Source organism: Anthonomus grandis, chromosome 1 (genome assembly GCF_022605725.1).
Source record: "Anthonomus grandis grandis chromosome 1, icAntGran1.3, whole genome shotgun sequence".
NCBI lineage: Eukaryota > Metazoa > Arthropoda > Insecta > Coleoptera > Curculionidae > Anthonomus > Anthonomus grandis.
In genome coordinates this window covers 45,725,011-45,752,997 of record NC_065546.1, presented here as the reverse complement: position 1 = coordinate 45,752,997, position 27,987 = coordinate 45,725,011, and the positions used below count along the sequence as shown (strand labels likewise).

The 27,987-nt window shown below is 32.8% G+C and overlaps 3 protein-coding genes across 3 annotated transcripts in view; 2 read left to right on the top strand and 1 right to left on the bottom strand.

Annotated features, from left to right (window-relative positions):
* Positions 1–5,621, top strand: part of LOC126740544 (venom allergen 5 2-like) — a 34,013-nt gene extending 28,392 nt beyond the window's left edge. Inside the window, exons 4-8 of the mRNA XM_050446628.1 lie at positions 219–303; positions 456–625; positions 1,486–1,586; positions 1,903–1,997; positions 4,445–5,621. Of these exons, the coding sequence (XP_050302585.1) occupies positions 219–303; positions 456–625; positions 1,486–1,586; positions 1,903–1,997; positions 4,445–4,509 (516 nt within the window). The 3' untranslated portion in view covers positions 4,510–5,621. The remainder of the gene's footprint in view (positions 1–218; positions 304–455; positions 626–1,485; positions 1,587–1,902; positions 1,998–4,444) is intronic.
* A 143-nt stretch (positions 5,622–5,764) lies between these two features.
* Positions 5,765–13,605, bottom strand: LOC126740576 (cysteine-rich secretory protein 3-like). Its single transcript, XM_050446656.1, has 6 exons — positions 13,440–13,605; positions 12,587–12,705; positions 12,280–12,358; positions 11,877–12,028; positions 11,704–11,810; positions 5,765–5,925 (listed from the first exon to the last, which is right to left on the bottom strand). Exons 1-6 carry the CDS (start codon positions 13,504–13,506, stop codon positions 5,841–5,843), a joined length of 609 nt encoding a protein of 202 aa, XP_050302613.1. The 5' UTR covers positions 13,507–13,605; the 3' UTR covers positions 5,765–5,840.
* A 10,214-nt stretch (positions 13,606–23,819) lies between these two features.
* LOC126740563 (CRISP/Allergen/PR-1-like) lies at positions 23,820–25,253 on the top strand. The gene is made up of 6 exons (XM_050446649.1): positions 23,820–23,923; positions 24,013–24,131; positions 24,209–24,287; positions 24,385–24,560; positions 24,763–24,863; positions 24,931–25,253. Exons 1-6 carry the CDS (start codon positions 23,842–23,844, stop codon positions 24,992–24,994), a joined length of 621 nt encoding a protein of 206 aa, XP_050302606.1. The 5' UTR covers positions 23,820–23,841; the 3' UTR covers positions 24,995–25,253.
* The last annotated feature ends 2,734 nt before the right edge of the window (positions 25,254–27,987 follow it).

Sequence of the window (27,987 nt, the reverse complement as noted above, 5' to 3'; positions counted from 1 at the left end):
TACAATAAGCATTTTTTCATCTCTATATTAGGATTTTTGCAATTATAGCTTGCGTATATCCTCCAAATTTTAACTGATACAATACAATATCGTTATCTTTAATACATTTTTAAGAAAAACATGCTCCGAACTAAAAATCCCCCTGATTGCGAAGTCACGTCAATGAATAATTTAATAAAAAAACACACACGTATCTTTTATCTCGTCTTTCTTTTCAGAAATGGGACGACGAGTTAGCAAACAGAGCGCAATGGTGGGCCTCGTCCTGTCATTCAGAAAGACATGACAAGGGTAGACATAATTGTAAGTAGGTTACTCTCTAATATAACACCGGTATAGATAAAGTTGTTATGCCTCTCTCAAGTTTCTCATGACAGCATCTTTTTACCTTGCATTACGTTATTTATATACATGGAGATCAATTTATTTTTGAAGTAATTTTTCCCCATTTTTAGCTCGGTTTCCTGTAGGACAAAACATTGCAACGACTTGGACCACAAAACCACCATCAAGCTATGAAGACATAGAATCGAACTTTCCTTATGCCATGAGCAAGTGGTTTGATGAGTATAAGTTTTTTAATTTCGGAGGCATTGGCAGTGGCAAAACTGGACATTATACACAAGTAAGTAATGATATTCTTAGCATCTGCAAGTAAGAGTTTGATAGCTAATCGTTAATGTTTCTTAAGAGCAACTAGAAGAAAGAGTCTCAGCATCTCTTTATTTGGATCCATCCTTTGTCCCTTTTTATTTATTTTGTGGCTGTTTGTTCGTTTTCAAGACAGAATTCTAAATCAAGGAAGAATTTTTAGAATTTCAGTACCTCGGTACAAAGGAGTTGAGTTTTTTCTTCCTTACTTCTCTTCATTTCTTTCATTGCGATAATTTTGTTTTAATCGGTGTAGTATAAAAATTGCAGAGTATTGAGCTTTTGGTTCTTGAAAAATGAATCTGATCTCTCCTCATTCTTGATTCTTTTTTTCTCCTTCAATAAAGTCCTCTTTTCTGCTAATCTGTGTAGTTGTTGGGCAGGTGATTAAAGGACATGAAGTTCACATATCTTCTATTGAGATCGAATGTGCTATATATGCTTTTCTTCTTTTCCAAACTTTATTGAGAAGCGTCTAGTTAGAGATAATTAGTTCTGTGATCTCATTCTTTCTTGCTTGCCTTTTTTTTCTTTATTGAGCTCTTCTTCATTTCCAATCTGAGTTGTTGAGTTTCTTTATTTATTTTAACTGTTTTTGCCTGACCATTTTATCGGCATCATAATCTAGATGATTAGTTTTTTAATTATTTAAACATTAATGTTTGTTAGTACTTACTTTATTATTCAAGTTAAAAGACTGGTTAATAATGAGTTCTTGGTTATTTTTTAGGATCCTTAGGCAAAAATAAATACATTTTAGTGCCAATAAAAAACTTATATAATTAAAAATTAAATTTATTATTATATGTTGTAAGCATTTTTATTTAATTTTAGATGTTATGGGCGGAAACAAACCTTGTCGGATGCGGTTTCGCTTTCTATTTTGACCCTTCACAAGGTTATACGAAGAATTACGTATGCAATTATGGACCAGGGTAAGTAAAAAAATATTTTGAAATAAATATCAACCATATGACCACGGACTATTCGTTGAATACTTTCGTTATCAGACGCTAGTGGGGTTTCCCGATGCCTTCACCATTTTCCTTATGTTATGATTCTCAAAGGCAACTTTGCTACACCAAGTTGATTTAAATCAGTAATGATGTTTTCTTAAGCAGCCACTCCAATTATTCAGTTTAGTTGTTTCCCCACTCAAAAGGGTCAGCAATAGTTATATCAATTATGCAATGGCATAATGGTCATCCAACGTAGCGAACTTTGAGTGGTAAAACTCTCTTTTAATTACAGAGGGAACGTTCGTGGCCAACCTCCTTATGAAAAGGGATATCCGAGCTGTAATCAGTTTGGATTGCAGGAATCCAGACAGTATTCCGGACTTTGCTGTAAGTATAGTAAATTCAAATATAAACTTTGAATTATTAATACGGCATACAGGTCATGCCATAAGAGTTAAGTGAATTGTGCTTGGGATGACGTACTTTTTGTATTAAGGCAAATATTTGAAAATCCAAAGATGATAAATCTAAGGTTATATATTAGAAACGTTTATTTGCAAAACAACAAAGTAAATTCTAATACTAAAGAAATTTCAATAATTGAAAAAAAATTTAAACATCATCATGTCCATGGTTCTAAATTGAGGTATCTAATTATCGGTGCATAATTCACAATTTTAAACGTCTGAGCTTTTGGTAAAACATCAGGAAAAAGAGCATGGCACCATCCCAGTGCTCTCCTAACTTCGATTTACTATATAATTCATGTAGCATCCGAGTCATCATCAGCGTTCTACATAAAAGCTTCTCTTTCTTGGACTATGGCTTTAACTTCGTCCATAGAAGAAGAGCTTTTCAGAATCTGGAAGCCAGTACGTTCGTCTCTTCGTGCTTCTTGTTCGCCCCGTAGGCCGCGCTTTCGGAAGTGCAGGGATATAATTTAATATCTTCTGGGTGGTACTCAAAACAGAAATTCCAGAAATATCTTCCTAATTTTTCTTCTCGCATTTTTCGTCATCTGTTTCCATCTCAATAACATTGTCAGTTACTTCGCTGAGCAGAAACAAATGACTAGAACCCCTACATGGATAATTGGATAAATTCTGTGTTTTTTCAAATCCAGTCGTCATAGTCGAAAATATGTGGCAAAGCCCTAAAGTTGTACTGGGGTTAGCTTTTACTTAAGTGCTCATCTTGCGGTTGTAGTATGAATCCAATGGTCCAATAAATGACACGTGAAGTGGTTGGATCCGATGGGTGCAATGTGACAGCAGACACAGCAACATGACTCCATTGGATTTATCAAACTTCAGAGACTCTAGATTCTTGTGGATACTCTGGCCATCGAGTATCAGAGTAACTTTGTCCTAAATTTGTTTGTAGCTTTGCAGGCATTAGATCTGACCAAATGCTTCATTCCATTTGACAAATAAGCCACCAAATATGTAACCAGTATCTTAGCATAGTGCCTGCAAAGTGCCTGGGGATGAACCATTCAAAGTATTGGGATTATACTTAATAAATAAAGAAGAATAAAATTCCGAACAGTATTAGCACATAAAGCAACAGAGACATCCAGGCCTCGTTCTGCACTTGTTCATGCACCAATTTATTTTGTTCCCTTCTGAGCAAAAAATTTCGGCTTTTGGACGGTGCTAACGCTTGTTTCGTCCATGTTGTAATTTTTTGTTGTTAAATGTCGTTTCATTATCAGTTATCAAGTGTCGTAAAAGATAGATGAACTTCATCCCCTGAGGCTTATTAAGACCTCTTGCTCCTGCGGAGGAAGTGGCTGTAGGAACCCTCAATGAGATGGAAGGGTTGCACTTCCTAAACTATTTTAACCAGTCCCAGTCTGCTATTTGTTTATGTTCGTCAAATCGATTAGCTAATTCTGACTTTTTGGCAAATTGATACGCCAATTTTCTCGAATCAGTGGTAGTAAATCCAAAAAATCTCTGTTCAAAATGAAATACTCCACTAATTCTTGTTTTTTTTTTTAACTAATTTCAAAAACAACCACTGAGTTTACGAGTTTGTAAACAGAAATCACAAAATTTATAAAAATCAAAAAATTAAATGCTCTATAATCGAATACTTTCCTAATAATAGTCATTCTAAACTATACTACTTATAAAAAATATTATTGATTATGTTTCTGGTAGCACCACCCATTATTATTAAACAACATTATAAACAATGTGCGCCACTATTATCATTGAAAAACAAACTAAAAATGTGATTGAAAAATGAACTCAAAGTGTCTGTTCGGAATGCTCTATATAAGAAATTGTTTTAGAAGGGATATGTTTTATGATTGAAAAACAAACTCAAATGATATGACAAATGACGTTCCATCAGTCAATGTCAACAACGTCATTTCTCTGAGTTTTGCCAAGCAAGATGGTCACCTACGATTCCGATATAAGCCATATAAACTTCATACATATGCTCTCAACACAATATTTTCGAGCAACAAGAATAAATAAATGCACATAACAGCCAAACAACGTGAGCTGACGGTTAGAGAAATCTTGAGCAATAGCGCCATCTAGGAGACGATATGTAAATGACACTTCTTGGTTTGTGGCGCGAATATTTAAACGGATATGAGCACATCATACCTGATATGTCATCTTAAGCACATTATTCATCTTTTTTCAGTTTTTTGAAAAATGTATTCTCAAAATTTCGTCATTTCATTCATCTTACTTACCTGATGTACATCATTATCTCAGGTACATCATATGGTTTAAATCATCTTAAAGCTAGAGACTGGTTTAATAAATCAGTGGTGTATAAAACCCTCACGTTAATTTATTATATGTTTTCAGCAAAACCCAGCAATTATTACTTCGGAATTTCTAATTTCATACTGGACAGAATCAGCCGCTATTAAAGTAATTTCGCCTGCCTTAAACGTAGGAGGAGTAAGAGAAGCGCTTATAAGTGTACCTAAATAGCAGTTAAAGCATTGTGATTAATTTATATAGTTAATTTTAATCCGGAAAGAGGATGGTAGGCACTTTTGTTAGGTGCAGAAAAATTAATGTCTGTTGCATTATAACAGGGTCAAAATATTTGCCTTTTTAAGTGGAGATTGCTTGGGATCAAAATCAAAATCTCGTTGCACCAGAAAAAGTCATTATGCCTTCATATAGTGATAAGTATTCACAATTGAGAAGCCATTTCAACTAGTCGAATAGCGAAATCTGTTGGAAGTCCTAGAAAAGAATCAGCGTCTTTAATAAGAGCATTTACAGTTTAGCTTTACAGTTTATTTTAAGTTTCCTCAGAAAGTGATGAAAATTTAAACGAATATAATATGGTAAAAACTCTCAACTGAAAAAGGCAAAAATAATTGACTTAGAAGCTGATAATATTAATTAAAGTTCATAGATGAAGTTCTCAAGAAGCAACAGACATTTTTTTAAATCAACTTATATACTGGCAAACAGTCTTTATGGTAAATTACTATCAGTATCCTCATAAAGAAAATACATAGAAAATTATATAATGGATGGTGGCACTCAACGTGGGTCCAAATTGTACTTTTTCGTCATATTATTTCAATCCTAAGACGTTTTAAATCGATTTTTGGTTCAACGTTGAATGCCATCTATGCTTCCTTGCCAGTCAAAATTTGCTCTTTCTATTTAATAAACTGTAGTAATTGTTATTAAAAATAAGTTTTGTGTTTTAACAAAATTTTAATGCTAATAGTTACCTAAACTGTTATTATTGTTTATAACATTTATTATTTGTATATTATTCTTATATATATAAACAATACCAAACGCATGCCATATTGAAATATGGTTTAAGATAATATTTTGTATTCTTATATTTTTCTAGCTAAAACATAATATTTTAAATAAGTTTACATTCGTAGAATGTACATGATTACACATAGAGTTAGCGATAGAAGGAAAGCTTTAAATTTTTTATTCTTTAAGTATTACTTTTTAAAGTCTATAGAAATAGATGTAGACAATAAATATTTTTATATTACTGTTTGTTTTATTTGACCTCTATAGTTATAAATATTTATTCATTAACAGCACTTGAAGTCTCAACAATATTGAAGTCTCTCAGATGTTATTTACGATTTCCTGACTAATTTTTGTTGTTTATATAAAAGATAATGCAAAAAGTTATGAAGATAAACACATTTATTATACAAATGCAGACAAAATATAGTCACCACCCTTACAGAGAACAAATTTAAAACTACTGTGGTTTTAGAGGTTTTCTATTGAAGCTAGGACAGCCGCTGTGTCCACGTTGGTAAGGATGAGATCCCACCCAGTTTCCCCTAGAAAAATAAATAAACAAATAACAAATAATTTTCAAAAGATGTTTTGTGTTTTTTTTTGCTGTGTATAAAGAAAAAAAAAACATTTTTATAAATTCATCCAAGATTTCCGAAAAAGTATCTGAATTTTTGAGAATGCTCAAATATGATAAAAAAATTTACAGATTCCGGTTATTTCTCAAAAATGACGCAAAAATTTTAAAACATTGGAATCCTTTTGGGATATTCGAAAAACTATAGAAATTTTTGAGAATCCTCATATCTATTTTAAAATGTTAAAAACTCGCTTAATTTCTGAATTTCCCCGGAAAAAAATAAATTTTCGAAAATTATTGCCAATATTTTTAAAAAAGAAGCAAAAATTTTGAAAGTTCCAAATTCACTCAAGATTTTTCAAGAAGTAAGAGACTTTGAGTTTTTGACAATCTTTAAAACTATTAAAAATTTTCTGATCCGAATATTTCTTTTAATTGTGAATCTACGTTCGATGATTCAAAACCTGTGGAAGAGTGTAGTAACTTCTTCTACGGGAAATCTGAAAATGTCGAACTTACTGTTGATCCAATTATGCAAACCCTTGGATTATTAGTAAATAAAACCAGGTGACTTAGCTTGTCTGAAACTTAGCCCGCCATCAAATAAGAGCTATGCAACTGTGACAACATTGAAGAGCATTGGTGGTTCAGCAAAAAGGTGATTCTAATGATGCCAAAAAAAATAGAGAAGTTTTTAAAAATGAGGTTGATCCTGCAGGCTTTGGTATTGGAATGTCTATAGGACCAAATACAAAAAGTGGAGATGTTATTCTGACTTGTGGAAGCGAAAAAAAATACCCATAGTATAGTCAGTCAGCCAATACAACATTCGGAGAAAATGTTACTGTTATATAAGTGTAAGTGTAACTAGTGGCAAACGTAATTAGTCAAAATTAACTTCAATCAAATTGAATTAGTTTTAAATTCAACATTATTCGTAGAACTAACTCGTAGTTTTAAAACGAGAATCTACTTAGTGAGAATACGCCTTTAGTGGTGACGCATGAGATGACAGTGATGGCAATTGACAGATGATGTCAACATATTTAAGTATGTTAATCACGAACTTAATAAATATACCTGGACTGCTAATGCATATGGCCACGATACCCAAAAATGACCACTGCCTGGAGGCCGCCATTTTTATAGTGGTTGTGTCCCTTTGATGTTGGTCACTCTGAACATTTTTAGTGTTGCCAACAAAAAATATGTTGAATAACGGTAATCAAGTTGACGACGCTGACGTTTGACGTGTGTGTATAGCGGATTGCCTAGTTTTTGGCGATTTGTAAACGACGCTTGGGTATATCGTCTGGAACAGGCGTATTGTGTGTATATAGTGTATCTTCTTCCTTATTTAATACGTGAATAATGAATATATCACATATATTAAACAGTGAACCAAATAATATATCACATATATTTGGTTCACTGTTTCTCAAAACCGAATTGGTAATCTCGTATTCATGATTAACACTTGGAAGCCAAAGATTTTGTTATTATCGGAAACACATGTATCTTCCGAGGAAGAAATTGAACAATGCACACCACATGAAATAAAAGAACTGCGGGAGTAATTATATTGATAAGAACTGGTATTAAAAATAAGATGATAACGTTAATGTTTTGAAGGCTATCTATGGAATTAATGGTTGCGAGATTAAAATATCTCTGTAGTGTACAATATCATCCTCCTCAGAATCAGGGTACTAAGTTTAGGATTTTTGGACCTATTTAATTCAAATAAGTAATTTCAATTCTAACCTACTGAAAGATACATTTTACAGGGAAAAATATTAAATTAAATTTACTCGTTGGATTCACTCAAAAAATATCTCAGTCCGTAAATAGAAAAGGATAATAATAAACAATACCAAGAAAAAAATCTATTTACCTAAAGAGATGATACTTACAAAAAGGTAAAAAAAAAGCAGAAAAAACTTTAATAAATATTATAATCAGCAGTGTAGATAATACACCTCAATTATCGTAGGTTGATGGCATATTTGCAAATACACTATCTTTTAATATATTTGATAAATTTGAATGCACGACTTTGAAGGAATTAAGATGCCCAATAAGAACAATCAAAAATACTAAAGGTGGTATTTCGAAAAGAGTGCTTTTTTTGACATAGTAGACCACCGATTATTAGACATAATTAATACATGTCTTAGAAATGGGCGATCTTCCTCAAAATTGGAAACTACTATTTTACCAGCTCCTAAAGTCTTAAATACAAAACTAGCTAATGAGTTTAGGCCAATGAATACTGTCTCTATTTATGAAAAATTACTCGAGTTAATTCTAAAAAAGCTACTTGAAATTTACTGCAATAATAATAAGATTGTGGCAACAAACCAATCAGGTTTTTTGTCTACCACTCATGTAAATCTGGTATTGTAAAGATTAGTAATCGGAATAAGGAAATTGTTAATGGTTATTTAATTCTAGCAGTATTTTGGCAGTATTTCGTAGAGTTTTTAAAACAATAAATAGAAACCCTTCATTTAAAAAATCAAAATGGAAGAAATCAGTTTTACAGTGGTTCAACTCATATTTACATTACATAAAGCATGCTAATATCGGATGCTAAATTTGTAAAATATGTTTTCTGCGTAGCACCATGATAAATTTATACAGGGTGTCAATTTGAAAACTTCCCACCTCTATTATCTCGAAACGGGTTAGGTTTTTATAAAATCGCTAGGACACGTCGATTTTATTATCGAGGGGGAACAATTTTTATGCAGAAATCACTTTGCCTCTTTCAACCCCCTACCCCTCAGAACCTCCCTCTCAAAAATCTTAAATGGCAATAGGGGTTGAGTGATACCTCATTTGAAAGAACTTTTTATTCTCTACATTTTGGCACCTTATTTTTTAAATTTGAGTGCTGCGTTGCCAAGTTAGGGTTATTTAAACATTGTTAAATTACTTATTATTAAACATTATTCCTGTAAGTGTTTTAAATACGTTGAAGCTATGATTTCTATTGGAACGTGTTTGACCATAAAGCGAACCGGTGCATTTCTCACTGAAAGTGTTTATCAATCCGACAAATTCTTTTGGTCATGAAAGATAAACATTTAATTTTTTTTCTTTATTTTCGTTTGCAATGGAATTCGTCTCAATACAGTTCGATGATATGATCCGAAATTTAAAATAGTATTTAGTGAACTTTCCTACCAGTCAATGTCACTAGGTATTTAAATCAGTTAAAATTTATTTCGATAATTTGTGTGTTATTGTTAGTTACTATGGTATACACGCTTAGGCAAAGAATTGAAATGATTTTTATTTATGGCGAGCAAGGAAGATGCGCAAGAAGAACGACAGAAGTTTTTAATAATAGAAATCCTAATTGTAATGTAAGTCACAGATACATTTTGGAGGTAGTAGCTAAATTTAATGAAACGGGTTCAGTTGGAAACAAAAAAAGGGCAAGTCGGCGTGTTTTAAACGAAGATGCTCAAGTAGAGATTTTGGGAACATTCGTTGCAGAACCCACCAATTCTCTCCGTACAGTAGCACGTCTAACTGGAATGTCACATGAAACTGTACGACGAGCATTACAGTTACATAAATATCATCCGTACAAGATGCAAATTTTACAGGAACTTCATGAGGACGATTTTGATAGGAGAATAGAGTTTTGCGAAATTATGTCCAACTTAATAAACACTCGTGCAATTGTGGTAAGCAACATTTGCTTCAGTGATGAATGTACCTTTTTCCTAAACGGCCATGTCAATAGACAGAATTGTCGATACTGGAGTGAGGACAATCCCCACATTTTCAGAGAGGGTGCTACACAGCGGCCACAAAAAATTAATGTTTGGGCCGGTATTCTTGGAAATGCTGTTATAGGACCGTTGTTTATTGAACAAAACTTAACTGGAGAGCTCTACTTACACCTACTTGAAGATGTAATTGATCCTTTGATAACAACTGAACTGGAAAATCAAGTTGGTAACATTTTGCAAGAAAACGAACTACACTTTCAGCAAGATGGAGCTACGCCGCATTATTTTCGGCCAGTGCGGGAGTGGTTGAATAACAGATTCCCTAACCAATGGATTGGTAGAAGGGGACCGATAGAATGGCCTGCTAGGTCACCAGACTTAACGCCGTTAGATTTTTTTTATGGGGGCACATAAAATCGGTTGTTTACAAAACTCAGCCTGATGATATCGAAGATTTAAAAAGAAGAATTACAGAGGCAAGTAGGGCTATTCCAGAAGAGGTATTTCAGAATGTTCGGGAAGAATTTGAGAATAGACTTTATTTTTGTTTGGAGAACAATGGAGAACACTTTGAACACCTCTTAAAGTAGATGTGTTAATAAAATAAATTTTAGGCGTGCTTTTGTAAAGACCATAATTGTAACGGCTATGCAAATGTTTAGTAAAAATAATATTAACCTAAATAACATGTTTCAATGCAAATCATAGCTTTAACGTAATTAAAACACTTACAGGAATAATGTTTAATAATAAGTAATTTAACAATGTTTAAATAACCCTAACTTGGCAACGCAGCACTCAAATCTAAAATCGATAATAAAATCGACGTGTCCTAGCGATTTTATAAAAACCTAACCCGTTTCGAGATAATAGGGGTGGGAAGTTTTCAAATTGACACCCTGTATATAATTACTACTAGTTTTCAATTGGTTCTACTAAAAGTTGGTAAGGGCAGATTTTTGGTCTCGAATGATATTTTTGTATAGGGTATTATAATTATTCATTTTATTATTATTTTTTTAATTTTAGGTGTATTTAAATATGTTAAATTATTATTCTTATTTTCTTTTTTTTTTGCTTTTATATGTAGCTAATATGCTTAAAAAAAATATTATATATCATTATTATTATTAAAAATAATTTTCGTAAATTGATGTCAATATTTTTCCAAAAAAAATAAAAATTAAGAAAATTTAATGAAGATTCCCGAAAGGTATTAAAGGGAATATATTAACAATTAAAAGAAATTTTTGAGAATTTTCACATGTTATAAAATTGTATAAATACCGGTTATTCTCGGAAAAAAAGCGAAAATTTAAAATGTTGAGAATTCTTTCGAGATTTCTGAAATACTAACTGTTATAAAATTTTACTGTAATCAAATGCAGTTAAGATTTTTTTTATTCCAAATATTTCAAAAAAAATTGATTTTTTTCTTAAATTTTTTTGGTTTTATATAAAGAGATAAAGTTAAATTGCCCAATTTATTCTGTTACATAATTTTCAACATTCCGAAAAATACTCTTGAAAATATTCGAAAAAAGACGAAATTTTGAGAAACCGCTTTTAAATTTTTTAATATTGACCGTACGAAAATTAAAATCATGCAATTTCTTTTCTCTAAAAAAGCTTAAAAGTTAATATTAATTTGGAATTTTAAAATTTTCTTATAACGGCTAAGATAAAATTGATTAAATGCCGGTAAAAAGAATTTTGACATTACAAAAAATTTTAGAATTAAAAAAAAAAACTGTTGGGTATTTGACAAAAGAAAACGCAATTCTAAAAATTTTTTTTTATTGCTCCAAAGATCCTATATCTAAATTTATATGGTCTTTTAAGCTTTTTTAACGTAATAAAAAAGTATACTCCACATTTCATCTATAAGAAACTATCATCAACTTTTATGTTTATACTATACCCTACTAAACATGGTAAGCTATGTGTATTTTGTAATAAATAACTTCATCTATGTAAAACTACCATAGAATACTTACGCAGGCCCGTAATTGCAAACATACAACTTCTGATAGGAGTATTTACTGCTGTCGCTATAAAAATAAGTAAATCCACATCCCACATATTCAGTGCTATCCCATATCATCTAAAAAATTACAAAAATTACTATTTCAACTGTAATTAATCATTAAGCCCTCAAGGCATTGCTAACCTGTGTATAATGGCCAGCAGTACCACAACAGGTACCATATTTATAATAAGAATTTTCAACAAACCAGGCAGATAAAGCAGATGACCATGACGCAGCTGCACCTGGTGCAGTGGACTTGAAGATATACAAATTTTGACCAACACTCCAACGATCTTAAAGAATTTCAATTTAACCATTTAGAAAATATTAAATTAAAAATTACTGATGTATTTTTACTAATTAATTTTTTCATATAATCTGACCTAAATGGCAACTTGTGTAACTAATTTACGCGCAAATAAGACAAAAGGGTTCAAAATATTAGCATTAGATAAAAACATTTTTGGAATTTTTAATTTAAATATCTATTTTTATTTGAATACAAATAGGCTTCGTTGTTTTCTAAAATTAAAGTAAATCTTACCGTCTTTTACTAAAACATGGGCGAACGTCATACTGTTGGCGATTTCTTGGGCTTTTTCAGCTAAAGTGGCATCATATTTCTGAAAAGTTTGAGATTTGATGATATATTGAGGATTTTCTGAAAATATTTAGGTAGAATATTTCAGTAAAGAACTTTAAAGGATTATCTGACGATATTCCAACTATTCAAAACGTACATTTTTCAAATATTTTTACTATGTCTTTACATTATTGGGACAATGAAACTTTATTTATAGGAATTCTTTATTAATTTATTAGTTTAGACTTTGGTACGATATACTACTTACAATCTTTTTAATATTATATCCTTGAGGTTGCCCAAACAAGGTTCCATTGCAAATACTTATTCTGTAGTTATTGTGGATATCGACGATAGACTGCTGTTCATTTATTGATATTCCAGTACCTAAAATAGGAAATTCACGGGAAAAAAGATAAATAAAAACAAAACCTAGTTTACTTTGCCCAAATCAGAGACGAGAGAATAAAAAAGTTTTGCAATCGTTAGGGTAAAACATTTCTTAATTGCTTGGTACATAAAAGAATCAAGAAATATTACGTAACAGATATCAAGAATAATATCACTTCTGAGATAAGAATACTTTGTTATTGGTGACGATTTTTAAGGACCATTAATTCTAAGGTCAACCAGTAAAAAATTATTTATTCCTTTCTCAGCTTAAAAATATTTATATGAATGGTGATTTCTTAAAAAACTGTTGGAAACACATGTCAAGAATATTACAAGAATATATTTGGAACATCTCATATACCATCCCTCAAATCTCACAGAAATAACAGACATTCGTGGAAATAACCATTATTAATTTTTCTTGTATTAACTTGGATCATGATGAACCTACTGAATTTTATATTGATTCTATAACTTGGATTTTATTCCAGGCATTTATTTTAGAAGTTTGATGTGTTTTCATATTTCATAGTTTATTTACGTGAATTAAAATGCTAAAATGTTGCACAATACAACGAAATTTTGCGCAACATTTTTGATGTTTTTACCCCTCAAATATAAATAAAGCCTTTTTTTTCATTTGAATCTTAAATTGAGCTTATCAGAAATTTTACAGTTCTATCTAAAAAAAGTTTTCTATTCCATGAGATATAATTGCCTATGCTTACCCAAAATATTTGAACTGCCATCACGAATACCAAAAATAACAATAGTCACCACTATAAAAACCTTCATTCTGCAATAATCATTTATTCAAAGTTCTAGTCCTATTAAGAGTAAAATGCATTCGGCGTTCTCTGATTTTATATAAGAATAAAAGAATAAACATTATGGGCTTAATTTAATCAGCAAAACAAATAAAAAAAATCCCTGAAACAGTGAATTATCAAACGCTATATACAACTGAATTTGCAAACAAAACATACCAAGATAAATATTATCCTACAGATTAATTACATATATATAGAACTGAGGTGTTTCTCACTATTCACATTATCTCCGATTAATGACTTTGTGTTTCTATTGTTTTTATATAATAGTTATGAGAATTAGGAAGACACAAAAGAATGGAAAAAAATTATTTGGAAATGCGTTAGTGAATCATCGGTTTTATTTAGCACATTTTTCAGATTAACTAAATAATCGAAATCTTCTATTTATTCAAAAAATCTAAACTCTGGTGTTGTAGGGGTTAACTGGTAAAGAAAATAAGTGAGGGAAAAAGAGAAAAATGACCAAGAAAGAAATTTCCGTAAAAACTAGAAAATTTAGTGGAAAAAATTCACTAAGAATTTTTCTAAATTTCTTGCGTTTTACAACTTTTCAGGACTTTTGTCATTACCTATAAATAGTTAAAAATTCAGCAAATCTCATGTTTTAAAATTTCCTAAAACTACTAGAAATTTATGGAAAAAAATATTCAGAATCTGTTGAAATTTACAATTTTTAAATTAGCCAATTTCGCCCATTTGTAACTGCTTTTTCAATTTCCTTAAGATTCATCCAATTTTTGTGTAATGTCTTGTAATCTTTAGCAATTTTAGGATGTACTTTTCAGATTTATATAAAGTAATAAAAAATTCAGTTAATTTTTTGAAGACTATTAAGATACGTTACGCGCATTAGTACAGTCAATCTGTAATTAAAAAAGGCCAGAACTTTTAAAAACTATCCAAGTCGCTAATTTTTAGAGGGTCGATTGTATTCCCGAAGAAAAGCTTAAATCCTCAGAATTGAGAGTCAATTGCCCCCTTTTTTGGGAAACTCAAAAAGTTTTTCAAATCGATTTTGCGGCTAAACAGTGAGTCATGCAGAAAAACTTAAAATGTTTTTGAGATATAATGCATTTAATACCGAAATGTTTACTTTCGTATATGTAGCCAGCCTCAGATGTTTGGCGAAAGCTGTTTTTCGTCGCCTAACGTTTGCGCATCATGAAATTAAAGTAGAACCTGAACAAAATTTCTTTTACCCTTCTTGACAAATTGAAAAAAGGCATGCAGATGGCGCTGTAAGTCCACGAAAATGAAATTTGCATAGATTAAATGTTCTTTAACTTGCACAAAATGAATAATTGAAATGATTTAGTAGAAAGGGATATGAGAAATTGGTACATGGTTTACGGAGCACCAATAACAACAAAAGCAGAGGGCGTTGCAGTTGTGAAAGTGACATGCCTCAATAATTATGGTTGCGTAATGCATGTAATGATAATTGATTACTGAATAATTGCATAGTACATGTTGATAGCATTACTTTTGCAAAATTTTATTCCCCACTTTTTTACTGCTATTCCACCATTAACATATTACTATATATTTATTTGAACACTTACCTGAATGTGAATATTTATCTTGAAACATCGTTTATGGTCGCCTGCGACCACTCGACACGACATTTCGTCCACGCATTGAATTTTTAAATTTTAAAGCATAACGAGAATACAGTGGGACAAGGTAGTTTACGAAAAATTTATTATACAATAAATAGTTCGAAAGCATACAAAATTTGTTTCAATTTTTTTTCGGTCTTCCTCTTCTTTTCGATTTCTTTTTTGGTGGTTCTTCAACTTCATCTAATTCTAAAGAGCAGTTGGAAGATGTATCCGACATTGATGTGCCTTCTTCGTCCATTGCATTTCGGTTCTCTGAGGGGCTTGGGTATTTTGGCAATTTGAAAACTTGTGAAGGTAAATCATCAACGTCATTCTCTTCCAAATATATTGGGGCAACGTTGCTGCAGTTTTCTCCTGCACAGTACTTACAAGCAACAGAGCATATAAGACCTGCTTTGCGACATCCGCAGGCTGCCGCGCCGTCATTCGTCTTGCATCCACAAGAAATTGCTTTCAGTATCGATTCTGGCGCTGGATCTTTCGAATTCGCTGCCGGTTTCAGTCCTTGATTTGTCTTCTCCCACCCCCATTCCAGTGGATCTATAGTGTGGCCCAACCACGACTGCACCTGCAAGTAGGCTCTGCGACTGTGGAGGTTTGCCGCTTCGACGGATGGTGGTAGCGCACATAGATTTACCTTGCTCTTAGTTTTTGCCTGCACAAATTTCTTGTAGCGTAACTCTGACAGCTTATCTTTTTGAGTATTCCCAAGATACAGACCCACAAAAATTAATTGTTTCTTAAAAATTTCTGCATGTTCTCGCACTTCATCATTACTCTCAAGTAAATTCACGAGTTTCGCTTTTCCGATCGTGAATGGAGCTGACTTAGTATCGCATCCACTGAATGCTAAAAGCACGTGTGGCCTAGCCGCGTTGTACTTGAAACTGCTGGGTCCATACAACCGCTCTGGGACTTTTCCTTTACTAGGCTTCAATAAAAAAGTTTGTTAGTCGACTGTAGCGTTAGCAGTGAGCAAAACCAGCAAGTCAATGTCCTCGCCAACGATAATTGCGCACTCATGCGTAGCAGAATGATCAAGAGCGCTTTGAACAATCGAACAGTCCGCATCCTCTAAAGCCTGCATTGATTCGAACCCTGATTCATTTAGTTTATCCAATATGAAAAAATGAAAAAAGTCATTTTTGGTGACTTTGGCGCCCTCTAACTTTTCGAATTTTTCGGTTCTACAGCTTCGGGCCCATGAGATGAATTGTAGAGCACAAAAAGCTCTACATTTTATGTTCAATAAGTTTTTCTGTATGACTCGCTGTTTAGCTGGAAAATCGATTTGAAAAACTTTTTGAGTTTCCCAAAAAAGGGGAGGGGTGAGACTCTCAATTCCGAGGACTTAAGCTTTTCTTCGGAAATAGAATCGACCCTCAAAAAATTAGCGATTTGGATAGTTAAAAAAAAAAAATACAGATTGACTGTACTACATCTGATCACATTGTCTTTTTTAGCTCCGCTGTTACAAAAAATCTATTTACGCGACTAATAGTTTTTTTGTATAATATTTCGGTTAGTTTTTTGATTTAAAATTAACTAAATTATTTTATCAAGTACCTAATAAATACGATTTTAGGAACCCTTAACATTTGTTTTGTGGTAATTTTATCTTGCACTCACGAAAATATATATATATATTTCCAACTTGCTATTATATTCAACTTAACTTTGAATATTTAACATATATATATTTTTATTTAAAAATATTATGCGAGTCTACAAGAACTAAAGCAAAATAGTATAATTTATAGAATTGAGAAATAAGTTCTGATACAAATTCTTGTTTAGATATTGACGATAATGCTTCCTAATATAGTATTTATAACACAGATAGCGAGAAGTCAAAGATTATTAAAAGTACCTTTGTTTGTCAGAATAAAACGGTACGAAATGACTAAAACATAAATCTTATGAATCTCAACGTAAAACACGAAAACAGAATATTGAAGCGTTTTTACCGTTCATTAGGTGTGAATTAAAATAATTCATGTACAAAAATAGTCAATTGATTTATCTCTACACATCCACACTACTAAACACGATCACGTACGGCTACTAGAAATATTTATTTACTACTATTTATATGCAATTTAAATATCGCGCCAATATTCCGAATTTCACTGTAGTGAACTGTCAACTAATTCACGCCTACGCGGCTCCTTCTATACTGGGATGACCTTCCACGAGTGATATGTTTTGTGATAATTAAGTACCAGGTGTGACCAGAAAAGCAAACGAAGCAAAAGAAATTATAGGTTGCTGGAAAATATTTTTTTAATTGACGTTTTAACCCAAATTGTGATCCACACTAACCAAAAACTCGACAAAATGAGATAATCGTATGGACGTCCTTGAGATTGTTTATCCACCTACTTAGAGGAACTCATTGCATTGATTGGCTTACTTTGATAAGACAGCTTAAAAGGGAGTCAACATGCAAGTTAATTGTGGAATAATGGATCATTATTAGATTATTTCCCAGCTACAATGTCCCAGAAGCTTTTCCATATTCTTATGTCAGACCTCTACGGGTTGATAACAGTATTACCCCCAAAAGAACGGCCTAATATTAACCATTTTGCAGCTTTCTGAAATGTTTTTTGAGACTTTTGTACATAATTGCACAAGCAGTTATTTTCCACATCAGTCTGTAACGATAGATAGAAGCTGTATATTCTTTTAAGGACATTTTATGCCTACAGATGTATTGTCCAAAGACGAAAACAGGCATTTGGTCTATATCAATTATCAAATGATGCAAGTAGTATAATAATTAAAAGGCTCATTAAACCAATAAATAGATTTGAAAAAATTGTGACTGCCGATGACTACTTTTCATTTAACATAATATGTTGGTACACTCCGCAAAAATAAGAGCGATATTCCGACTGAACTTCTACAATTAAAAAACAGGGCAGTTCATAGTTATGCGTATGTACGTGGTACTGATAATAATAAATGCATTTTAACCGCATATCGTTCCCTCCGGACATTATTGTGGTAGGAAAATCGTTTGAGGACCACATGAAAAATCTAGAAGAGGTGTTCCCGAGACTACGAGGGTCTGGCTTAAGGTTAAGCCCAAATAAATATTGTAATCTGTTTCAAAGAACTGTGCAGTATCTGGATCAGGTAATTTCCAATCAAGGAGTTGCGTGACAAGGAAAAAATTCAAACCATCAAAGATTGGCCAGTGCCCAAAGACAAGCATGAGCTACGCAGCTTCTTGGCATTATACACTACTACCGACGCTATAAGGAGGACAAAAATTCCAATGCTCCCAAGACTGTCAGGAATCCTTCGATCACCTAAAAGATATTCTAATAAGCTCACCTATTTTGATCTATCCTCTCCCTGAAAAAAATTTTGTACTGGATACTGACGCTAGCAATGTGAGTATAGGAGCCGTGCTGTTCCAAATCCAGGATGTCCAAGAAGAAAAGATCATTGGATATCTTGATAAGACGCTGTTCAAGTCAGAGCGTCACTATTACTTCACTCGCCGATATTTGCTAGCTGTTGTCAAAGCACTTGGATGCACCTCTATAACTACCTGTATAGGAGAAAGTTCGTGCTACGAACTGATCATGCAGCTTTAAAATGGCTCCTTCAGTTTAGGAATCCTGAGTGTCAAGTAAGATGAATGGAGAGGCTACAGGAGACTTTAACACTGAGCAGGATCCATGGAAATGCAGATTGAAGAAGAAGATAACAAGAGGCTGTCCAGAGGACTGCAAACATAGTCGGAAAGCAAAGAAGGAAAATGATCAATTGTTAAGAATCACTATCTTCAATGATATTTGGCAAAATGGGGATCTTATAAACAACCAAGAGAAAGATTCTGATATCTAGATAGTCTTAAGCTGCTTAAAGAAGAAGATAAAGCTAACTTGAGAAAAATTTGATAAATATTCTCACAATGTCAAGTAATTTTGGGTACAATGAAACTCCCTAATTTCCCCGAAGATGGACTCTTGAGGCAAAAAATGGTTGACGATAGCAAAGAGAAAAGAGAAAAAATCGTTTGGCCTGAATGTCGGATTTGGGAGTTGCTAGACGAAATCCATGCCGGTGTGACAGGACACCTTGGAGTAACTAACAAAGACTTTGTAAAAATTAAAGAAAAGGTTTTACTGGTTCAATAGCAAGGCAGACGTAAGGAACTGATGTTGTTGGGGAACACTACGTGAGCTGCATAAAAGAATGGATTTCGTTCACAATCCAACTGCACATATTTATTCACATGCACATATTTATTCAACATGCAGCGATCGCATGAAGGACGCATATGATGTCAATGCCAAAGACCAAATGTATAACAACGTTGACTTGGTTTCGCTTTATGACCCTAATAGACTGAAGGGTCTGTCAGCGAGATTTGAAACAACCTGGGATGGGCCATACAAAGTCCTGGAACCCATCAACAATGTTTTACAAAATACAAAAGCTGCCGAGAGATCAAGTTATGGGGTCATTCATTTTAACTGACTGAAGTATTATGGAAGCCATGAAGACTTTGAGCTGCAAAAAATCCGAAAAAAACGTCGGATTTGACATTCGATGACTTCATGGCTTATCATTCTAATGGCCGAAAGAGTAGGTATCGCGTGACCTGTGAAGGGTATCGCACGATCTCTTTATTGCTCCAGCTGAGGATTTTCAAATGTCTGGAACAATAGCTTCGGTTTTCAGTAGAAAGTTCGCAAAAATTTAAGAATTCCGTCCGTCTAGTCCCCATAACCGATGAAGAGACATATTAAATTTTCTGCCAGGTTACCAGAGGCGTCACATCAGAAGCCATGCGATAAGAACGTTTGGTATGCCGCAAGACATCTGTGGAGTCGCATGGAAGGTTAGCGAATTCTCCGGACAGCGTTCTGCCTATTATCTAAAGCGCCCCTCACACGACCAGTATTACTGACAGTATTGTGAAATACTGTGTGAGGGGCGACAGCATTTTGAAATACTGTCAGTAATACTGATCGTGTCAGAGCAAATACTGATCGACTGTCAGTCGTGAATGAATGACTGATGTGATTTTCGGGATCCTGAAAATCACGTCAGTCATTGAGGGCGGAGCTAAAAGATTGATGAAAATACTGACCGTGTGAGGGCGAGACTGTCAATCATTCCAACTGCACAATGCACTTCAGTTTGAATTGCAGCTATGGAACTCAGAAAACGACCGCTCTGAGCTCCATAGCTTAACCTGATTTGTTTAAAGCAGAAGAAAAAGGAAAAAAATATATTTTACGGCAATTTATAGACCTATTATACCGGGTGTTGCGTCGCCGAGCGGAACATAGGAATATAGGTCTATGCCCGAATTGTGGAATTTAAGTATATCTGAATATTGTGACAGAGATAAGAAAAGAAGAGGATATGAAGCTCTGCTTAAAATTTGTGTGCACTACAAACCGAATGCGACAATTAACATACGCAAAGAAGCAATTTTAGGCGAGACTTAAAAAAAAATTAAGGATTCCAAACAGACTGGAAGTGCAACAGACGATGTGTATGACCCAAGCGCGTGGACGTTTCATGCACTTCAATTTCTATCTGACGTGGAAATACCAGATAAAGAAAAAAACTCCATGAATCGAGCTAAGGTATGTAAAAAAAGTTTAAAAGTTGTTTATATCCTTAAAGCGCCTCAGATATTGTATTGCAAGTCTCCATGACAATTTCACTTATAGTAGTGGGAGAAATCACAGCAGAATATTTTAAATCCTCGAATGATCTTCCAGTTGCCAGAAAACGCAAAGTTACTGCTAATCTTTCATTTGCTGATATAGGATCCCTCCTATTTGTTCGTTATTTCATAATATAAGGCTTAACCAAATCCAAAAGTTCGTTGTAGACTACACTTGTCATTCGGAAATAATTTTTGTAATCCTCGGGGTCTGTGTCTTTAATAAAATTTAATAAATTCAGATGGGTATATTTTTCACATTGACTAATCCAGCGTCTCTTTTGCTTATTACGTTTAGCACTTGTTAAATGTAAAATTATAATAGCAGCGCAAACTTTCTTTTAATAATCCATACCAAAATAACTAACAGATAAAAGACGCGAACGCTTTAACTGCTTCAAGCAGCAGAGGATTCGAGCAAATCAGCAGACTGATGGTGACTGAACACACTTTAAGAGACGATTCGAGCAGACTGATGACTGATAGAAAATACTGATCGTGTGAGGTCGCGTGAAAAATACTGACGAAATACTGTTAGTCTTCAAGACTGTCAGTAATACTGATCGTGTGAGGGCCGCTTAAGGAGCTGTGTCACGGTCAGTCAAGTCAATTAACAATTTAGTGCAGTGCAGTTGAGAATATTAGCGCGATATTTAAATCGGACATAAATAGTAGTAAATAAATATTTCTAGTAGTCACGAGTGATCGTGTATGGTAGTATGTGTGTAAATAAACCAGTTGACTATTTTTGTGATTGCTTTAGTTCACACCAAACAAATGGTAAAAAACTTTACAATAGCACCGAAGGTAGCGTGAACGTTGCTGATCAGATGAAAGCAGAATATTCAGTTACCAGGCTTATTTGGCTATTTAATTATGGTTACTGGCTATTTTTCAGTCTTCTAAATAAAGCTGCCATAAATTCTCATATCATTTACAAAAATAATACTGATTCTTTATTTCATTTTAGCTAAAAGTCTTATAAAACCAAATATAAAGAGAAATTCCTTGACAAATATTGCTTTATTTTACTTTACTTCAGCAAAAAATACAGAGCATTGTTGGTTTAAACGCTAATAAGACTACGCAGTTATAAACCCTGGTAATGCCGTAAGTCAAAACCACGTTGGTTTTGTCCCTGTCGCAAAACTAAATTTACAAATAATAAATGCAGCTGCATCTAGCTCCGCTGTGTAAACAACACTCCACTTCGAGAGTTTTTGTTTCTGATAAGTGCAGAGGCTATTTTAGAGAACATATGTTACTTCTGTGTTATTGTTGTAATAATAGGTATTTTGCTATTCTCAGTTCATTAGTGGCTGCTTAGTTTTACTTTGTCATTTGAAAGAACTGTTTTTAACTACAAAAAATATTACTTTTAAAGAAACATTGCGCATTGAAAGTAAAGTAGGTACTTTACTCTGAATACGCATTTTTTCAGAGATATTCAAAAATTCTGTCATATGACTACATGCGTGACCTAGTGTTAGAAAACATCTATACGACTGATAGCAAACAAATAAAAGGACAAGACTAAGGACAGGTTAAAAGATATACAGGCAATGCCAATTGAAAGCAAGTTGAACGAAAAAAAAATCAACAAATTGTGAAAAAATTCATTGAATTCATAAATTTTAAGAATGTTGTGCTTTGAGAATTTATATGCTTTTGAGTTTTGTGGTAAGAAAACGATTTGAAGGCAATAGCAAAAATTGAGAAAAATATTGTGAATTTATAGAAATATTCATGAAAACTATATGAATTTCATACAATTTCGCACCATTCATGACGTAAATACTAAAATTGTAAAAAGTTACAGGAGAGTACACAAAACCCAAGTTAACTTTGCGCAAATTGAAAAAACAGTCATAAATTTAAACATCATCATTAGAGTTCAAGGAAATTTAAACAGATTTTAAGAAATCATTTTCTGAGAGATAATTTCGAATATGAACCATTTTTGTGTGTCTAATAGTTTCTTTATAGTATAAGTATCTATTATAGAATCAGTTTTATCACACAAAAATGTTATTATGAAAAATGACATTTATTAGAGTTTCAGGGAATATAAAGATATTTTAAGACAATGAATGGGATTATTACAAGTTGCTTGGATTGATAAGGATTTAAGTCAATGACAAAAATTGCAAGAAATTAAGAAAAAAATCTTGGGAATTTAATGAATTCCTATCACTAAATTTACAAGTACAACTTGAAAAGTTTCTTAAATGGGATTTTCGCTGAAAGATTATTCATTTTCTGAAGGATAATTTCATATACGAACCATTTTTGTCTTTATTATTGAAATTATTAAAATTTGCATGTATTTCTAGGAAATGCTAAAAATATGCTTAAATATGTTTGGAACTGCAAGAATTTGAAAAAAAATCATGGGAATTTAAGGATTTTTTTTTCATAAAATTTACAAGGACATTTTGAAAACTCTATCAGGCTTATACAAATTCTAGCAATAGGGTCATAAATGATTTCTTTAATCGGATTTAATATTATATGTATATGTATGTATAAAACTTTACTGTATTATTACACTGAGGAAATTTTCTCAGAAACAACAGTAATTATTGCGAGATCAATTAAACAGTTATAACACAATACACCAGAATTCAATGAATTTCAAATGATATGTTATTATCGATATTTATATAAGGTGAACATTTCTATTACGCATTCAATATTTTTTTGAATAAAATTAGCAACATTTAGGTGCTAACATTACCATACATTTTAATGTTGAGAGGACAGTCATAGATTTCATTAAATCTTCTTTATAATCTTATGTTTTCTTACACAATTTTTTTATCGGTCTCAACCTGTATACATTTCTAATTGACATATTAATGGAATGCCCAAGAATGCTTTTTAATGTCTAGATTTTGATTTTTAAATTTTCTGAATATAAGAAACATAGATAAAAGCAATGGAATGTTTTGTTTTGTAGCAAAGAATTAAAAGTATGATTGGTAGAACTGTAATAGTGTTATTTTTATGTTATTATTGGCATATAGTTTTAGCATCTCAATGTGGAAAGATCCATGGTAAAGATATTCGGCAAATGATATAGAGACATAAAATCGACCAAGTTGAAAAGTTTTTCAAAAAAAATATATTTTTAAATAATTTTTAGTTAATAAATTGTCTGCTGAAGAAGCAAAGGAAATAGTAGATAAACATAATGAACTGAGAAGACTTATTGCTACTGGAAAAACCCCAAATCAACCACGTGGTGTCAATCTTAGGAAAATGGTATGTTCGCGATTCTTTTTTGATCTTTATTTCAAAATTTATTCAAGCATCTATTGCTTATTAATTAAATTATTCAGAAATATGATGACCGACTGGCACATGAAGCTCAAAAAATTGCAGATTCTTGCGTTTTTGCACACAAAAAGGTCCTCGACAGTAAGTATTAGTAGACCCTATGGTATATAGGTAACTACATCTTTCTTGAGCAATATATTATATCATCATTTCTTACAAAAAAAAAAAATATTTCTAGGTCGCTGGGATAACGTCGGTCAAAATTTGTTCATGAGTCTGTCCACTGACCCTTCAAATGGATCCAGCTGGAAGGGTGCCATACAGGAATGGTTCGATGAACATAAGAATTACAAATATAAAGAAGTCGAAAAGAAGGACGTTGGAAGAAAACCAGATATATTACATTATACTCAAGTAATAAAGTTTTTCGTTCAGGATTACCACTGAATCTTAAGAGGCCTATTCCTTAAATGTTCATATTTATTTTAGATAACTCTTGTATGCGTTAAGTTTCCCTGAACATTTGGTGAATGTGTGGGTGAATTTAGGGAACATAATATAATGTACTTCTAAGGGTGAAATTATTTTCATAATAATTTATTGATTTTTTTTAAAGGTGATTTGGGCGGAAAACGAATACATTGGATGTGGATATACATATTTTCAAACTGATGAAGCTTTTGGTTTTAAGAAACTCTATGTGTGTAATTATGCACAGTAAGTATTAAACTACATTATATTATACAGTGTTATTTTAACTGTTTTGACGCTTATTATATTTCAGGGGAAACGTGGTTGGTCAATATCCTTACAAAAGAGGCGAATCCGGATGTGAAAATCTTTGCTAACTCACAAAAATCTATTTATGAATATAGATTATTCAATTATGGTCCGCGTGCACATTTTAATTATGTTGTCCAATTAGTTTCTTTAATAATACTAGTAACTAGGCAAATTTTTTGCAACCTTTGCTCGTCATACAACATAAAGTTCTTAATTAAATTAAGTTGTAAGTTTATAGATTGTAGAATTTGGAATCACATCTGGTATAACTTGTGAATTTTTTGCTATAATCTGTTTTTATATTATAGTAATACATTGTGTGAATATTTTTTGTTTAATTTCTGATACCCTGACCTAAGTATCTAGTAAGAAATTTAAGGCTTTTTCATAAATTTTTTTAAATTTTCTAAGAACATTGTGTCTGAAAAAATTAGTTTGTCTGATTTTTGCAACAGTATTGCGCCCTCTATCGATGTTGTTGGCTGTAAATTTACTATTAGGTTACAGATATTTTACATGATTGTTTTGTTCATCCCACCATCTATCACATCTGTAATTTTCGAGCAATTTCTGGATCAGTTTACACTTTTAATATCAAAGCTAAACCATAATGTAATAATAGTGGGCGATTTTAACGTGTCTGATTTCTCTATTAACTCACCTACAGGTAATCATGTTAGTCAAAAGTCTATTGCTGTGAATAATTTTGCTAACACTTTTAATCTTGTTCAGTGCAATCACATCCTAAACTATAATAACAGACTATTGGATCTTGTTTTATCTAAGTTCACCTGTACTGTTTCGCGTAGTAACGTGCCTTTTGTCTTGGAGGATTTGCATCACCCTGCACTGGAGATTGATTTTACTGTCTCAGGCCAACTTGTCCATAATTTTCAGCTTAATAAAAACTTATCTCATTCCTTTAATTTTAGAAAGGCCAACTTCCATCTCCTTTATGACTCGATTCTTAAAGCTGACTGGTCTACTGTGTATTTATCCTCTAACGTTAATGATGTATGTGGAGCCTTATATGATATATTGAATGGCATATTTGCCGCACACATTCCTCTTAAGCAGCAACGTAAAAGAAGATTTCTAAATTATTGTTCTCGAGAATTGATTAAGAACATTTATAGGAAAGAAAAGGCTTTCAAGGACTTTAAAATGTACAATTCTCCATTCTTTTAAAATAAATTCCATTCTCTTAGACGCCTTATCAAACTACAAATACGCAATGAATATAAGTTGTATATATCAAACACCGAAAGGAATATTTCTTTGGACCCATCTAGCTTTTGGAATTTTATTGGTTCTAAGAAGGCTGGCACCAGGATTGTATACACACACCTGGTATGATGAGGCTACCCGATGACGTGGTAATTAAAGACCCACAAGACATAGTTGATGCTTTTGCACTGTTCTTTGGTGAGGCATTTATACAATCAAATTTCATTAACTATTCGTCGACGTCTGATAATGTGCCCCACTTTGACATTTCCAACGTTGATGCTTCCCGATTATTTTGGCTAGTAAAAAACTCAAAAATAAGTTAACATCTGGTGTAGACGGTGTGCCTAGCTTCTTGGTTGAAGATTGCATTGGTGTCCTGGCTGATCCGCTGACCTACATTTTCAACTTAATACTGTGAACAGAACAAATCCCTGAAATTTGGAAGACTGCTAAAATAATACCTATTTTAAAAGCTGGGGACTCTGATCAAATGATGAACTACAGGCTAAACTCATTACTCTGTAACTTCTCAAAAATTTTTGAAATTATCCTGAATCGGTCGCTATTTAGTCACGCAAAAGAACTCATCTCTGTAGACCAGCATGGATTTTTTAGCGGGCGATCTTGTGTTACTAACTTATCCTGTCTGTCTAGCCATATTTGTAAATCACTTGATGTTAATACTCAAGTCGATGTTATTTATACCGACTTCCAAAAAGCCTTTGATCGGATAGATCACTATATTTTGCTGCATAAATTAACTCGGTATGGTTTTTCAGGGAGATTATTTAATTTATTTCATTCCTACTTGATTGGTAGATCTCAATATGTTGAATATGAGGGCTTTAAATCGAAACTTTTTAACGTAACGTCGGGTGTGCCACAGAGCTCGAACCTGGGTCCACTCCTGTTTTGTTTTTTTATAAATGACTTGATTGAGTCACTCACTTGTTATAGGCTGGCTTTTGCCGATGATTTAAAGCTATATTTAAATGTACATGGTTTGGAGGATTGTGTTTTTCTTCAGAACTGTCTAAATACATTGGAGGTATGGTGCGCTGTTAACAGGTTAGGCTTCAATGCAGCTAAATGTAGTGTGGTCAGTTACTCTAGATCAAAAACACCCTTAAATTTTAATTACTTTATTAATGATACTATTTTGAGTAGATTAGAGCAAATTCAACAACATAGTCAAGTCAGCCCTGAGAAGGCTTGGATTCATAATTAGAAGTTCTAAGAGTTTTACTTTGGAATCTACATTAAAACTGCTTTTCTGTTGCTTTGTGAGATCAAAACTGGAGTTTGGCTGCATTATATGGAACCCGCTCTATCAGAATCATGTTGGTCTCCTTGAATCTGTTCAGCGTAGATTTGCTAAGTTTTTGGCCTTCAGGCAGGATGGCATATATCCGATAAGAGGGTTTGATAATCGGCAACTATTGGAACGCTTCAATCTACATCCATTACATCTCAGAAGAATGATCTTCTCTGTAAAATTCCTGCATGGGTTACTGAATGGATTTATTGATAGTCCTGTACTTCTTTCTGGTGTACATTTCATGGTGCCTAGGCTTAATGCTAGAAATCCCCTAACATTCTTTCTGCCAAGGCCTCATACTAACATCCTGTTGAAATCGCCACTATATACAATATGCGCTATATTTAATCGGATCTGTCACATGTGCGATATAAATTTCTCTCCGGTTCATGTGATTGTCGATATCTTGGTGGATCATTACTCTTGGGATTAAGACCCATGTGTTTAGTTCTAGTTACTAGGTATATTGCAGTTAATTTAATTTAATTTTGTCGAATATGTGATTATCTT

What these genes read in the sequence shown, in the direction of transcription:
- LOC126740576 (XM_050446656.1), bottom strand. Translation starts at nt 13,506, where the DNA reads ATGAAGGTTTTTATAGTGGTGACTATTGTTATTTTTGGTATTCGTGAT. An exon ending in GATATAATATTAAAAAGATT is followed by an intron (nt 12,359 to 12,586) that starts GTAAGTAGTATA and finishes CAAACTTTTCAG; the next exon opens with AAATATGATGCCACTTTAGC. An exon ending in CCATGTTTTAGTAAAAGACG is followed by an intron (nt 12,029 to 12,279) that starts GTAAGATTTACT and finishes AAATTCTTTAAG; the next exon opens with ATCGTTGGAGTGTTGGTCAA.
- LOC126740563 (XM_050446649.1), top strand. Translation starts at nt 23,842, where the DNA reads ATGATTGGTAGAACTGTAATAGTGTTATTTTTATGTTATTATTGGCAT. An exon ending in GTGTCAATCTTAGGAAAATG is followed by an intron (nt 24,132 to 24,208) that starts GTATGTTCGCGA and finishes TAAATTATTCAG; the next exon opens with AAATATGATGACCGACTGGC. An exon ending in ACACAAAAAGGTCCTCGACA is followed by an intron (nt 24,288 to 24,384) that starts GTAAGTATTAGT and finishes AAATATTTCTAG; the next exon opens with GTCGCTGGGATAACGTCGGT.